This window comes from Macaca fascicularis, chromosome 8 (assembly GCF_037993035.2).
Source record: "Macaca fascicularis isolate 582-1 chromosome 8, T2T-MFA8v1.1".
In the NCBI taxonomy this organism is placed as follows: Eukaryota; Metazoa; Chordata; class Mammalia; order Primates; family Cercopithecidae; genus Macaca; species Macaca fascicularis.
Window position 1 is genome coordinate 119,183,883 of NC_088382.1, and position 15,730 is coordinate 119,199,612.

Below are 15,730 nucleotides of genomic sequence, written 5' to 3' on the forward strand. Positions count from 1 at the left end.
AAGCTTCAGAGCATGAGGACTGTCTCCAGCAGTGGCCAGGGCGCCAGGTTAGGAGGCATTTTCTGCTCTAGTTAGTGGGAAGAGACTGGGGCTTTCTCAGAATAAAAACCACCTGGAGGGTGGGGTAGGGTGGTGACTAGTGTCAAATGAGACTCCTGGGAAACACGCAAATATGGCCTATACTAATTATCTTTCTTTCTTCCTTCCTTTTTTTTTTTTTTTTTTTTTGAGACAAAGTCTTGCTCTGTCACCCAGGCTGGAGCACAGTGGCACAATCTTAGCTCACTGCAGCCTCCACCTTCCAGGCTGAAGTGATTCTCATGCCTCAGCGTCCCAAGTGGCTGGAATTACAGGTGTGTGCCACTGCACCCGGCTAATTTTTGCATTTTTTTTTTTGTAGAGATGGAGTTTCACCATGTTGGCCAGGCTGATCTCTAACTTCTGGCCTCATGTGACCTGCCAGCCTCAGCTTCCCAAAGTGCTAGGATTACAGGCATGAGCCACTGCAACTGGTTGTAATTACCTTTTAGATTGTAATCTGGGCTACTCATTTTTCTGATGGTTTTTGTGACTGAAAAATAACAATTAGAGAAGACAGTACTCCTCACTGCTCCCTCAATATGCCCTGCACTTAAGACTCTGCTTTTACCCACATTGATCTCTCTTTTTACCATTTTATGCTTTGCTTCTCAAACTCCTACACAACCTTCAAAACCTTGCTTATTTGCCAGCTCTTGAGTGGGGCATTTTCTGGTTTTCTTAGCAAGAGACCTCTCTTCTAGATGCCCACAACACCGGAGTCATGGTTCTATTGTGGAGCTTACTCTTTTTGACATTTAGAGACGCTAAACTCCTCGGGACACGGATGTTTTCTTCATCTAACCAAGCTATTTAATAGAGTACCGAGTACTTTTCTAGTTGTTTTATTTCCCCAACTACTAAGATAGTGCCATGCTCTCAATGTATTTTATAAATGAGAGAATTATTCACTTGTTCTGTTCTCATAATTATAATTTCTACCAAATTCCAACAAATGCTTACTAAGCAACTGCTAGGAGTGCAGGGGACTATATCGTTCCTGCCTTCATAGGGTTTACAGTCTTGGGGAGTCAGGTAACCAAATAAGAAATTTTAAAAATAGGCTGGGCATGGTCGCTGGTGCTGTAATCCCAGCACTTTGGGAGGCTGAAGCAAGCAAGCAAGCAAGCAAGCAAGCAAGCAAGAAATTTTAAAACCAGATAATGTGGAAAGCACCTAACCTGGACACTGAAATTGATCCCTCAGCTTCTTACTCTGATCTATAAATATACTTATTTGTAGTCACATCCAGTCTTACTTCTTTTCTTCTAATTTCTGTATCTTTTTTTGGTCTACCTCGGCCTTGTTAGTTAATACTTCTCCACTATTGTTATTATTTTTCTCTCCCTTGATTTCTTTCTCTCTGTTTTATTCTTTACTGTTTACTTCTCAGTTCAAAACGTTATCAAATATCTGCCACTTGATAAACACCTGATTTTCACTGTAAATGCAATATTTGTTTTTATTCTATTATCTGTTCCCCATCCCAGTTAAGCCCTTTTTTAAAAAGTTGTCTATACTTTGTTACCTCTCACTCATGTCCCAGTTGATGGGAGTTTGATACATTCCATCTCCTGCTCACCACCAATTTGCTGCAACTGTTTCCGCTGCAACTGTTTCTGCTGAAGATCACTGATAACCTAATGGTCTGATCCTTGAGCACTATTTAATGCACATTTTACTTAATCTTGCCATGATATCTGAACCTCTTGGCTACTTAATTCTTGAAACTCTTTTCCTTTGGAAGTGGAGACTTCGTCACACCTGGGTCTCATGCTTTATTCCTGAATGCTCATTCTCAGGTGTCTTGATTTCCTTTTCCTGCCTCCTCCTGCTATACCTCAGAGTCCTTCCCCTGGTCCTCTAATTTTCTTCCCCATGCACTCCCCAAAAGTAATATTATCAAAACCCTTGACTTCTGCTGGTCACCATCTTAGAATTTTCTTTAGGGCTCCAGACTTTTGTCTAAAATTCTACAAAGCATAAATTGAGCTAATTAACTTGACTCCCTGCCCTTGTCTCCAGTCCTGCTTTCCATATTATTCATCCAGTGGAGATTTAGATACAATCCTTCCCCTTCACCTTCCATTTGCAATTGGTGACTAAGGCCCATCTGTTCTAGTCCCAAATCTCACACATGTCATTTATCAGTTCTTCACTTAGACTGTAGCAGTGTCCTTCAAAGCAGGCAGACTCCTGCCCCCTCCCTGTCCAACACAGAAATAGGAAGATTTTCTAAATTATAAATGTGATCTAACACTTCCTTGCTGAAAACCCTCCACTAGCTCTGCAAGATGTTTAGAAATCGCAAAATGGCAGCCCATGATCCATATTCACCTATGCACACATGCTATTTGTCCCACAGGGTTAGTTTAAAAGCTGCATTTTTAAAATTCATAATATGTTTCGTGATGGCACACATGTGCAGTTCTAGAGTTCTCGCTGTTGTCTTCTATCCAGGTGGCCTCACTCTTTACATTACTTGCGTAGTTCCTGTATGGACCCTTGAGCTCATGAAAGAAGCTCTGTGCATGGCATAGGAGGTCTTGCATGATCTGGCCTGCCTGCCCTTCTGTCTCATTTCATGCTTTTAACTCGAGTTTGCTGATGCCAAGGCTCATGTTTATCTACTACACCATACTAACTAATGTTACTTCTTTTCTTCCTTGGGCTTATGAAATGTGAGAAGTGCAAATAATACATGGAACAATGCAAATAATAAATGGAACAGCAAACTCAAATTATAAGGTAGGAGTGTATGTGGGGTGGGTGTCAATGAAAGGGACTGGGACACAGGTGAGTAAAAGCAGTAGTGTGGGAATCCCATCCAGACGGGATAATTTGTCACCCCATTTATTTCAGTGTCCGGGTTAAGGCAGTAAAACAATTGATTTTTCTAATTCCTGTGTATCACTAATTTTGTAGCCTAAGCACAATTCCTGATCCTTTGCAGGCATTTAAGAGATGCTTACTGAATAAACATGTTTTGGTGAAGGCTTGCAAAACGCTGAATGTCCTATCACTTCCAGGCCTCGGCTTCTTTTTTTTCTGCCTCCTTCAGTGTATCTACTGGGTGTTCAGGGTACAATCTTGGTATCAGTATACCCCCTTTTTGTGTACCCCCAAATCATCCCAATATCACAAAAGAATATGCAAAATAGTAAAAAGTATAGATATAGTGAATTCAGAGAGAAGATTAATAGGAAAATAAAAAAGGAAATTCTTTCTCCTTCCCCTTACTTTGCTACCATCTGAACACAAGTTAAACCTATTATGTAGACATAAATAATATTATGGCTAAGACTAATGACATGGGACCAGCGAATGTAGAGTCAGAAGCTATAATTTCCGGGGACTGTGGAGGCATCCTTCCACATCCACCTTGCCCCATGCTCATTGGTTTAAACAGCCTGGCTGGCCACCATTTCTACCATCTTTGATCCTTATTCATCTTGCGATGCTATTTTGGGCATACCCCTCATATGCCTCATACCAAATCCTCAGATACACACAGACCACAAAGAAGTGAGGCTCAGCCTTCAGAGTGCACAAGAGTTGCCTGGAAAGCCTGTAAAACGCAGATTCCTGAGCCTTTTCATTTCAAGACAATAGTTTTTGGCTAAGGCCATTGTATCTGAGTTTTAAACAAGTTTCACTGAGGATTCAAAAGTAGGCAAACACCATACTCTAAAATTGGAAAACATTCTCATAAAGACAGGTGTTTTAGAACCTGAAAGATTTTTCAGGTTAAGTACCTTAATTTGCTTTCAGACATAGTCCAGTTCCATCACGTGTTACCTTTCACCATTCCTACTGCTAAGAATTGTTTATTAGATGACAAAAATTTTGCTCTTGGCAAACTGCAGTTACTACATTCTCAAAGAAATACTATATGCCTTTCGTTTATAATCTATTTCATTAGTTACATGCTTCTGTGGTGAGGCGGCTAAGCATTTGGAATATTTATTATACAACATTTCCTAGGTCTCATACTCATTAAAGTGATACTAAATTGATAGGGTCTTTTTTTTTTTAATTCACAGCAGGGTAGCAGTCATTCAACTGTAGTATAATTTGGTATTGCAGCTCACTTCATTTTAAGCAGTTCATCTCAGTTCTAATCATTATGTTCAAAGCTTCACTCTATCCAGATGCCAAGTTTCCCCAAGTGTACAAAAGCACAGGAGAAATATTTCTGTTTGGCAAGGCCTGGCAAATTTTTGGAGGCATTGTCATGCCTCAACAGGGTACCAGTCAGGTTATAATTTGCCTTAATTGCTTGTGCCACAAACAGCAACAATAATTACCTCTAGGTCATTGGCACTCAAAGAAAGATTTCTTCCCAGCTACGGTAAGTAACAAAATACTTTCTGCAAACACCTTACTTGGGATTAGACTGCAAAGAATCTCAGATTTTGACCACTTAAAAAAATTGACCTGGTACATGTTTTTAATGTGTTGACTTGCACGCTTGCCTGTGTATCTGTGTGTGCACATTACAAACATGAAAATAACTCAGATAAATTACTGTTCTCCCATAAAACAACTAGTCTTCTATCTGCATAATTTGTTCCACCTGCCATGTTTACAAGGCGCCCCAAGGAGAACTAGCTTAAAAGCCAGCAATCCATCTGCCTCTCAGTTCTAAGGGGGTAATTATTGCCTCAACTAAGCAAAGAGGAATGCACAGCATGCTGCTAACCATGTCAGGTTACTGATGTATGTGCCTGACACACTCACCCAGGTCATCGGCTTTTCTAATAGTGGCTGGGGTCATGGTACAGTAACAGAAACAATTCACTACTTACAGAAAAGGGGGAGAAAAATGAATAGAGACTATATTCAATGGGCCAAACCCAGAACACAAACCAACAATGTGGGCTTTACCACTTCTTATGTTAAAAACAAGAAACATGGGGGAGAAAAGACAGGTTAACTTTATGCCAAAACACTAGTTTAAACAAACAAACAAACAAAAAACATTTTTTTTAAAGGGGATGGGAAAGGAGGTGTTTTGTTTCTATTAACTTTCTATTAACTGTACTTCCTTACATATTTTTAAAATAAAGCATTAATTAATATTTATTAATAATGTACAATGTTCTACTTGCTGTGCACACAAAATAGGGCCTGGTCTCTGATACAGTATAAACTTAACTGTCTCCAACTAAGGTCATAGTGACCAAGACTGAGTACAAACTGTGAGGAATACTGTTTGAAGACTAGAATGATGTCCAAGCACAAAAACACTCATGTGCTGATGAAATGCACAAAACACATGCAGATCTTCAAAGAAATTCCGCTATGAAGAAGTGATTAAAAAAAAAAAAAAAAAGAAAAAGAGCTCTTTGGGGACACACCCCAAATGAATTGCAAAAGGTCACACACAACTTCTTCCCTCTGAAATAAGGCAGAGACAACATACAAATTAGCATATAGAATATCAAGTCATTAAGTGTTCCTTGCCAAAGCTCCCATGGGAAAGCAAGAGGGAGGCAGTGGAGTGGGGAAGGAAAACTGAAAGTGGGTAAAAACGGACAGATCGCTTTGGAAATATTTCCATTCTTTTCATCTCACAGGCCAGTAAAATTATAAGAAAAACTTGCGGGTGGAGTAGAGAAAACATCAACACTGAGTTGTCATTTATTTTGCCAAAGTAGAACTACCATCCACTATCATGAGTTTTGTTTCATTACAAATGATAGAAAAGCCAGATTCTCAGAATAAAGGATAATTCTTTGTATTAAGTAAATGTTTATGAAGCTCATTACATTATCTTTTTTTAAAAAAATAAAAATTTTAGAACATATGATGTTCTTCATAATTAATGCTTTTGATATAGATTTGGGGAAAGAGTCTCCAGTTTGCAGTTCTGAAAATGCAATTTTCAAATTAAATTTAATTGTGTTTGAGGTGACACCTTCCTCTATAATTTCATTACCAGATTGTAAGAATTCCCCTAACAATGCATGGCTCCTTTTACATGAGTGAATGTGATTTATAAAGAAGATAAGCTAATACAGGGGGATTACCGGAAGGTTGTGAAGCTATAATGACTATAGATCTCTCTAAATTATTTTAGTTTTGTTCTAGTAAAGGATGATATTTTTAAATATTTGTATGCACCTTGCTCTCTGACTTAATTGCCATGATTAAGCAAATGAACACACATTCTGGCCTCAGTGTTGGAGTGGCTGGATTAAAACAAGCGATTTTCCCCTGCTGGTTGAACAAGTCTTACATTCTCTATCTCACTGCCTGCAGCATTAACACTCCCCATAGTACCAAACCCATTTATTTTCCACCCACCAACCAGCCTCCTAAAGCATCATTAACATGCCCCCAAAGGCCTTGCTGCTGTCAATTTTAGCCTGCACAAGCACTCAAAAGCTTTTGTGGGGTTTATCAGAGTTCTGTAGGAAAGGAAGGGAAAGGCATTAGACTCAAACCTTGGGGAACTGACAACACAGGAAGATGAAGAGAGATGAGGGAGAGGCTCAGGAATGGAGGAAATCCTATCTGCAGGCAGGGTGCAAGGCTCAAGATTGAAAGGTTGTTCAAAGACACCCACAATTATATGCTTCTGCCACTCAATTTTCAGCTAGTTAATGGCAAAAAAATCAATATCTACTTTCGATTTTCATGTACAGCATTATAGCCTCAGCCGGAGACAGGTCTCCTAGGAAGGAGGATGATTCAGGAAGTGGTTCCAGGGAAGAATGATTCATAACCAAAATCAATAATCATATTGGTTTACCTTCATGTTTTCTAAAATATATTTGGGGTTTTCCTTTTTGTTGTTGTTTTGAACAACCTTTTCTTTTTTTCTGATAACACTACTCACCCCGAAATCAGTCACAGAGCAATTGACTACATGGAGAGAATACCAGGAATAAATGTGGAACTGAGTTATGTACACAAAGCTCTGTCAGTTTGAAATGATGTGCCCAGAGTTCATCCACACTCACCAGAGTGAGCTCTGGGCTCCAAAACAGAGTTAAAGTAAACAGCATTACATTCTGCAAATACGACTCTAGATTCTAGGAATATTAACTGTGATAGCTTCTCAGTTATCCTTTTGTTTTCTTCTTGAGAGAATAGTAAGCAAAGTGGTGGGTTTCCATCTTAAACTAGATTCATGTGATTCAAATAGAAAGAAATAAGTTTTAAAACATAGTATTTTGATAGGTTTTTTTTTTTCAGAATCAAGCAGACAATTTGAGTTATTTAGCAAAGAAAAAAAAAAAAAAAGGCAGTGCAGAATTTCCAAAATACAACTTATGCAGAGGACAGAATAACTTTGTGAAAGTATGTAATAAATCCAAAGCTGCATTTATAAAATCCTTGAAAAATGTAGCTGCGAGCCCTAAATGCAGTGGAATGTTAGGTCCTGCTAAATTAGAGCATTAATCATAGCATCTTGATTCATGTGTTTCTTCTCATACATGTGTTAATCTTCAAGTTCCATGTTCCCTAAATGAGTCTGAAAACATTATCCACTGTGAGACATTCTTCACTAGTCATAAGACAGTCACTCTTTTAAATTTTACCCAAATTCCTAATAGTTCTCAAGGAATGTAAGTCCTTCTAAGTCATGTACTTCAATGGGAATAACAAGCTCTGTCAAGTGATACTGGTGGCACCTACAGGAATTATCAAGAGATTTGTGCCCTTACCAAACATGCTCACAACTTTAAGGAAACTTTCTTAATCATGTGCCCAAACGGACATCCATAGTTCATTGTATTAAGAACCATCATTTATTAAGCACTTCTGTAAGCCAGGCACTGTGCTAGGTGAACATTTAGGTACCTGGTCTCATTCAACTTCACAGCTACTCTACAAGGCAAGTATTATAACCTCATTTTATGGATGTAACAACTGAGGCTTAAGGAGGTTAGGCAACTTGCTGAAGGTGACACAGTATGTGATGGTGAAAGGGCCAGGGATTCCAGCCCTTCAGGCTTGACAGATCACAAAGCCTGGGCTCTTTCCCACTAAACCGTAAGGCCAGGCCAGCCTTGGTCTATAACTCTCCTTGATCTTGACCTCATTTATTAGGAATTGCTTTATCTTTAGGGAATTTTATAATTAGAGGTACACAGGCTTCTAGAGGTTGCTAGTATAAAATTCAATCCAATATTTTTTCTAGATTTAAAAAAGGAATGCCTTTTTAAAAACAGTCATAGAATGGCAATCATTAAAAGGTCAGGAAACGACAGATGCTGGAGAGGATGTGGAGAAATAGGAATGTTTTTACACTGTTGGTGGGAGTGTAAATTAGTTCAAACATTGTGAAAGACAGTGTGGCGATTCCTCAAGGATCTAGAACCAGAAATACCATTTGACCCAGCAATCCCATTACTGTGTATATACCCAAAGAATTATAAATCATTCCACTATAAAGACACATGCACGTGTATGTTTATTGCAGCACTGTTCACAATAGCAAAGACTTGGAACCAACCCAAATGCCCATCAATGAAAGAAAATGTGGCACATATACACCATGGAATACTATACAGCCATAAAACAGGGTGAGTTAATGTCCTTTTCAGGGACACAGATGAAGCTGGAAACCATCATTCTCAGCAAACTAAACACAGGAACAGAAAAACAAATACCACATGTTCTCACTCATAAGTAGGAGTTGAACACACAGACACAGGGAGGGGAACATCATATACCAGGGCCTGTCAGTGGGTGGAGGACTAGGAGAGGGAAAGCGTTAGGAGAAATACTTAATGTAGATGATGGGTTGATGGGTGCAGCAAACCCCCATGGCACGTGTATACTTATGTAACAAACCTGCACGTTCTGCACATGTATCCCAGAACTTAAAGTTAATAAAACAAAAGAAAAAAAGTCATAGAAACAAGAAGTTAGATTTTACATTCGAAATTATAAGCTAGAATAACATATGAAAATTCAGGTGTGAGATTCCAATAAACTGAACTATATGAAACTGCTGTGTTTGTAGGTCACAAGAGCCAGAAATGTGCCGCCTTCTACAATTCATCCTAATAGCAGAAGTGTAGTACTAGACTATAAGGAACCCAGTAGGGGCCCATTCACAATGCACCTGCAGTGCACATGCTTCATGCCTCTGGTGGCCTCCCAAGGGTACTGTACCTGAGCAGAAGCTGTTGCTGCTAACCGTCCTCGCTGAGCGCCCAGAGCTGCTGGGGTTGAACTCTCTGCTCTCTTCCTCAGAGAAAGGAGACTCAGAGGCTGGGGACACTTTGTGCTGTTGTTGGGGCATATGGGGCCGAAGAATCAACCGGGGAATTCGGCTTCGAGAAATCTCCTTGTCATGATGCTGGACTCTGTGCTCCTTCTCAAAATTGGACATCAAAAAAGAAAACAAAAGGAAACGCGTTTCCCTCTCTTAACTCCTGTCAGTTCCTTCAAGGATCAGTTTCTAAGATACACATTTCTGAGTATTGAGTCTTCACAGAGTAGTCCTTATCTCAGTTGCTGAAATGAGCTTCAAAACTCTTCCACGGAGCTAACCTTTCTAATCCACTGAATAGCACATGTCTGTGTGGCACATATACACACACACACCACACATATACACACCACACATATACACACCTCCACTCACTAGCTGGAAGGCCATCCTACTTCCCTATGCCAGTCCTGACTCATCTTCCCACCCTGACTTCTTCTATCACATTCAAGCTTCTGCCTCCCAAAGGCTCTTTATTACACCACAGTTTGGCTCACTCGACAGCCTTCAGACTTCCATTTTGCTTTCCGTAAATTAGCTGTGACAATCTGACTTCTGTTTTCTTGTCTCCTCACAAAGTTGAACCCTATACCTGGAACAGTTATTTCCTGATAGCTCACATACAATTATCTTTAAAATCCCTCCTCTTCTGGACAGGATTTTAATTATTCATTAATATCCTGGTACACAAGGCTTGTTGCCAACAGAAAAGCAAACACAAATCCGATACTCGGGAAGATGGCTCCACCTTTTACATCATCTTTAATTTTTGTTTTCCTTACAGGACATCCGAAAGAAGAGATTTTTCTCTCTCCTTAAAAATGCAGCATGAAGTACCCTGCCATGTCTTGGTTTTAAAAATGCATAACTAATATTTTCACAATGTTTTTCAACTTATGAAGTGCTTTTCCAACCATTTTCTCATTTGATCTTTACACACCAGACTGTACATAGAGAGGACACCAATGAATGTCCCTATTTTCAGATGAGGAAGCAGGCTAAATGGGGTAAGAGATGCTGAGGCAATTCTGCACATCATGCCAGAAGTAGAACGAAATTCAAATCCAGTGCTTTGCAGGGTCACCACCACCCTGCCTTATTGAAATGGATTCCTAGGAGGAGCGTTTTGCAAAAATTCCACTGCTTCCTCCAACCTCTGCCACTGAAAAGGGACTCTTTGGCTTAGGTAACAAACACCGTTTCGAAACATGACCTACTGTTCCTTCCACCGGTTTACCAGGAAGGGTTACGGCCAAAATAAACACTTCTGGGAGGCCGGCACATGGCATAAATTGAAGGGTAAACCCCAGCAATGGGGAACTTCGGAGGGCCCTCAGGCATCCCCTCTACCCGGGGGCTGCCAGCCGCACCCAGCCTCGGATTCGCCCTGAACATCTGCCGCCCAGCAGGTACCATGCGCCAGCCACTCCGCCGGGCACACCGCAGACCCTGAGCCAAGGCAGGGTCACTGACACGCGCGAGTCCTCATTTCCCAGTCGCGAATGCATCAAATTCCTTTCATTCACATCACACACACAGGACATCAACTGAAAGCTACACCCCACAGTCCCAGTTTCAGGAGGTGGGATTAACCCTCCAATCATGTCATTCTCCAAAATCTGTTCCTCCAGTACCACCTCCCTCCCCATCTCCTGGATCTCCACTCCTAAGCAATGCCTGCTGCCTTCTCCGGACCCCACCACTACCTCTCCCATCTTTCCCCAGACTCTAAACGTCCCCCCTCCAGCTCTCATCCCGCCCGCTTCTCGCCCCTCAGTGCCCGCCTTCCCCGCCCTCCAGTGCCCGCGCTGCCCAGCGCTCCTTACCTTGCTCTCGCGGAGGGGCCCCATCGCGCGGCTGCCCGCCGACTCCTCGCGCCGCCGCTGCCGCCTTCCAGGAGGAGGCACCTGCGAGCACGGAGCGAGGAGACTGCGCTGAGCCGGCGCGGGCTGCGGGCGGCGGCTGCTGGTGAGGCTCCAACGCGCCGCCGCCGCCACTGCCGCCGATTGCGCTGGGCTCCGAGGGCGCGCCCGGCCCCTCCCGGGCCGGACACGTGGTGTTGCAGTAGCTAGAGGCAGCTCCTGGGGCGCCTCCCACGCCCTCCCTCACCTGCGGCCTTGGGGCAACTCGACCGCGCCTGGGCGCGCCCCATCCGCCTGATTTCGCCACGGCACTCCCCCCCCGACCCCCAGCCAGAGCCCGTGTCCTCCCTCTCCAAGGAGCTCGGCCCGGTGGGGGCAGGCTGCGGCTAGTGGCATCTCCAGCCCGCACCCTCTTTTTTTTTTTTCCTTTCACTTGATCTCAGGTTTGAAGTGGGTGGCGTTGGATGGAGTGACTGAGAAAAGCTGCGACATCACAGAGAGGCAAAATAGAGAAAGTTTTCCCCTGGCGATCCCTTCTTGGCCTCCGGGTCTTAAGTCAGCCTACAGCTCCGCACAACCGCCTCGCCGGAGAGCGGCGGAGATCCCTCTCATACCGGACCCCAGCCAAGCCTGTGCGGCACGACTGACACAGCCTCTGGGCTCCGGGATCTCAAAGGCTGCGATGGATTCTACTTGGGGGGTTGCATCAGAAAGGTCTTCAGTGGTCAGCGCAGCTGCCTCCGGCTTGGGGAAGCCAGGCTGCTATGTAGCGGGAGAACAGCCTTTTCCCCAGCGCTGCCCTGCAGCTGCCCGGCGCCAGGAAGGAGCTCAAGCACACTGCTAAGCGAAGAGCACTGCAACTGAACTCAGAAAAATGAGTCAAGCCAGCACTCCAATCAGTCCCTTCAGCCTGAGTGCCTTTATGCCTAAAGTTTTCGTTGTTGTTTTGTCGTTGGTTTTTGTTTGTTTGTTTGTTTTTTCATTGTTGTTGAAACGGATCTCGTTCTGTGGCCCAGGCTGTAGTACAGTGGTGCGATGAGGGTTCACTGCAACCTCTAACTCCTGGGATCAAGGGATCCTCCTGTCTAGGCCTCTCAAAGTGCTCGAATTACATGCAGGTGCCTTTTCATGCGTGGCCTACGCCTACGGTTCTTGACCCTTCTGAACTTCAAATTTACCCTTGTTAAATTGAGAGATAATAATAGTGATACCTACCTCTAGGATAGCTGTGAGGATTAGATGAGGAAAATAAACAGCTCTATCCAGCTGATTGAACAGAACTTTCCAAAGGCAGCTAAGTCAGGTCCAGGTGATCCAGTCAATATTTGTTGATGCCTTTTACATGACAGGCAGAAAAAGCATTTGTGATGCACACAACTTTGTTCAAGAAAGCTTGAATATCTGTCCAACTGCGGACTCAGAATAGGGTACATCAGCTGGGCCAAGGGCCCTGATTTATTACAGTTGCTACCCTTAAATCTTATCTGGTGATGGAATTCACTATGTATAGTGGCATATACCCTTTATTCAGAATTGGAGAATATTCCAAGCAGCAGTGCGACAGGTCAACACTCTGATCCTTAGGCACCAGCATCCTACATGGGAGGACTGTGCTCCTCGAAAACTGAGGGTCACTGTCCCCTTTTGTCCATCCTCCAAACAACATTTCTCTGAGGCCTCAACTCTCAAGCCTAAGAATGTATGTTGTGAGTCTAGGGAGAGCCTGAAGCCAGAGGATTAGTGGAATCAAATTTCCCTTCTTCCTATAACTCCAAAGAAGAGCTTCCTCCATAAATCTTCATGCCTTTTCAATCTACTTAGTTCTCTCAAGCAGTGAGGTTGGTAATTTTAGGATTCTTTTTTTGGGAAGAAGAGGTGATTAATTTATACTTTCTACACCCACAGCTGTTTCAAACATGGACCTCAGGAAAGTGATGGTCCAGGATGATTCATACAACCTATTATTCCTAAAATTATGAGCCTGGGATCATATACTGTGAGATAAGAACAAACTTTTAAAGTTAATGGATGCTTCTGAGTTCCCTACTTAGAATTGAGAATTGACACTGGGGACCTAATAGCAGAAACACCTTCCACTGAGTTAGCCAAGTCAGAACCTCATTGTCATTGTGGACTTTTTTCTGTCACTCACCTGACTGACACATAGCATAAACCACCAAGTGATGTCCATGCTACCCAGGTAGTAACCGTCCTGAATCTGATTACTTCTGTTCACCATTTGTCTCTATTATCTTCATGTAGAGTGTAAACCACAGTCAGCCTAGATTATTGCAATAGTGGTCTCTTGCTAACTCAAGGTCTCTTGCTTTCAGCCTTGCCTCTTATTCCTTTCTCTCCAATCAGTATTTCCATTTTTCCACAAGCCTTTATGAAAAGCTAAATCAAGTCATACTTCTCCATGAAAACTTATTAATGATTTCCTGATTGTCCTCCAGGTAATACTGAAACTCCTTAATGTGGCACACAAGGCTTTCCTGATCTGGCCACCTTGTTTACCTCTCCAATCTTATTTCTTGCCACTCCTCTCTTTTATAGATACTCTCTCCCCTCCCTAGCCTGCCCCTTTGGTCCTTGCCACTTTTCTCCTATATACAATGGATACTGCTCAAACTGTAGCACTTTCAGTTCTCGGAGATGGAGGTTTTGTGTTCTCTTTTTCCTCGAGACTGCTGCACCTGCCTCTGTCTGGAACATTTCTTGCACTACATCGCCTATCCTCCTCAACTCTTAAAGATACATTACATTTCATTTTAGATGGCTTCTTCTAGGAAACCTCCCCTGATGATTCCAGGACGCTTATTTTTACCCCCAAGAGAGCTGTTATGATCTCCTCAGAATTCCTCATTTACTTGTTTATTTTCACCGAAGCTTGTAGGCAGTGCCTAGTACAATTCCTGTTACACGGTAGGCACTCAATACATAACTGTCAAATGAATTAGTGCCTGAACAAGTGAATTCTGTAACCCCATAAGAGGCCCATCAGTGCAGGATAAAGAACATAGATACAACTTGTTTTGAAAATGATTCAGATAAAGCTGCCTCCGCAATGTATTTGTGTCTGATGATTGGGTGTGTGCCTAAAAAATCCAACATGTGTTCAGTGACAGCTTTTACTGCAGAAGTGCAGGCACTGAGAGGCTGTGCAGTAGCCTCGCTGTCGCCATAGCAACCTAGAAGAGGGAAAGGCTGATGATTTAGTGTTTAGATGCCTCTTAGCTCTGTACTTTTGGAACCTAAGCCTGTTTTCCCACTGTTCTAAAAGGCAAGTTTTACCAATGATAATATCTACGCTGCCTTGATTTCATTCAAGTGTTTCTCATGTCATTTGGAGAAATGTCGTGTAACATTTGGATTATAACATCAAAGAGATATAATCTAATACAGAATATGGTCTCCTTTCCCCTGCTTTAAAATAGTCTTATGCGTAATTTTCATTTTTTTACTTAGACATATTTTATGATCTTATTTTATCATCTCGTGGCTTCTTTAAAAATTAATATATTTCTGGCTTTTGGAAAATATCAGTTGCTTCAGGATTGAACCTTGAAAGATTATAAATAATATACCTGTCCAGGCCTGGCAAAGCACAGGAGAAACAGTGTATTGTAGACTGGGAAGGAAGGTAATGTCTTTATATAATTATTCCCCCAAATCCAGGATAAGTTATTTGATTGTTTAAGTGAAATTTGTAATTAAATGATTCCTACCTTTCTTATGCACACAACTTTATATTTTCAGAACTCTTTCACATATTCAATTTTATCTGAGCCTCACAAAAATCCTGTGAGATACATGTGGCCAATCTCTGAGACCAGATAACTGAAAAAGCACAGATTTTTATTAATAGGAATCCCCCAGACTGCAGACTTCACAGAGAAGACAATAAAATGCACTGCCGAAAAGAAAACGCCTGCACCAAACAACCCAGACACATCACGGTTCCTCACATCCACTCTTCCTCGCATCTCACCTGTGTATGCTGGGGGCTTTCTTGGGCTCAATCAGGGCTGACAAAGCACCATCTCCTAATCCTATCAGCTGTGTGAGCAAGTGCTGCCGTCTCTCTCGGTGACCTGATGTTGGGTGATCTGCACAGCAACAAGAAGCAGCTGACGTGCTTCACCACACGTCATGAAGGAAAGAAACTGCATTCTGGGGCATCGTGGGATTTTTGTGTGTGTGTGGTGGGGTGGGGTGGAGACCCATATTTTTCTTACCAGGGAGAGAGCTGCCTGTTTTCCCATAAGAGCATGTGTGAGTGATCAACCCTCCTCCCTTGGTTGTTTTTTTTTTTTTTTTTTTTTTTTTTTGGAGACGGTGTCTCGCTCTGTCGCCCAGGCTGGAGTGCAGTGCAGTGTGATCTCAGCTCACTGCAACCTCCGCCTCCTGGGTTCAAGCGATTCCCCTGCCTTAGCCTCCTGAGTAGCCGGGACTACAGGCACATGCCACCACATCAGCTAATTTTTGTTATTTTTAGTAGAGATGGGGAGTTTCACCATGTTGGTCAGGGTGGTCTCCAACTCCTGACCATGTGATC

At 42.5% G+C, this 15,730-nt stretch overlaps 1 protein-coding gene across 18 annotated transcripts in view; it reads right to left on the reverse strand.

Moving 5' to 3' along the window:
• Positions 1 to 15,730, reverse strand: part of SYBU (syntabulin) — a 116,676-nt gene that overhangs the window by 58,662 nt on the left and 42,284 nt on the right. For 2 of the 18 annotated variants that reach the window (XM_073999311.1, XM_005563942.5), the window contains exons 1-4: positions 15,164 to 15,278; positions 12,388 to 12,507; positions 11,137 to 11,217; positions 9,211 to 9,412 (exon numbers count right to left, since the gene is read on the reverse strand). The exons of 2 other annotated variants lie outside the window; for them this stretch is intronic. In XM_073999311.1, coding sequence (XP_073855412.1) covers positions 9,211 to 9,412; positions 11,137 to 11,160 — 226 coding nt within the window. In that variant the 5' untranslated portion in view covers positions 11,161 to 11,217; positions 12,388 to 12,507; positions 15,164 to 15,278. Of the gene's footprint in view, positions 1 to 9,210; positions 9,416 to 11,136; positions 11,319 to 12,387; positions 12,508 to 15,163; positions 15,279 to 15,730 lie in introns of those variants that run through there. 14 more of the 18 variants (XM_065519538.2, XM_005563941.5, XM_073999315.1 and 11 more) reach the window with 12 other exon arrangements.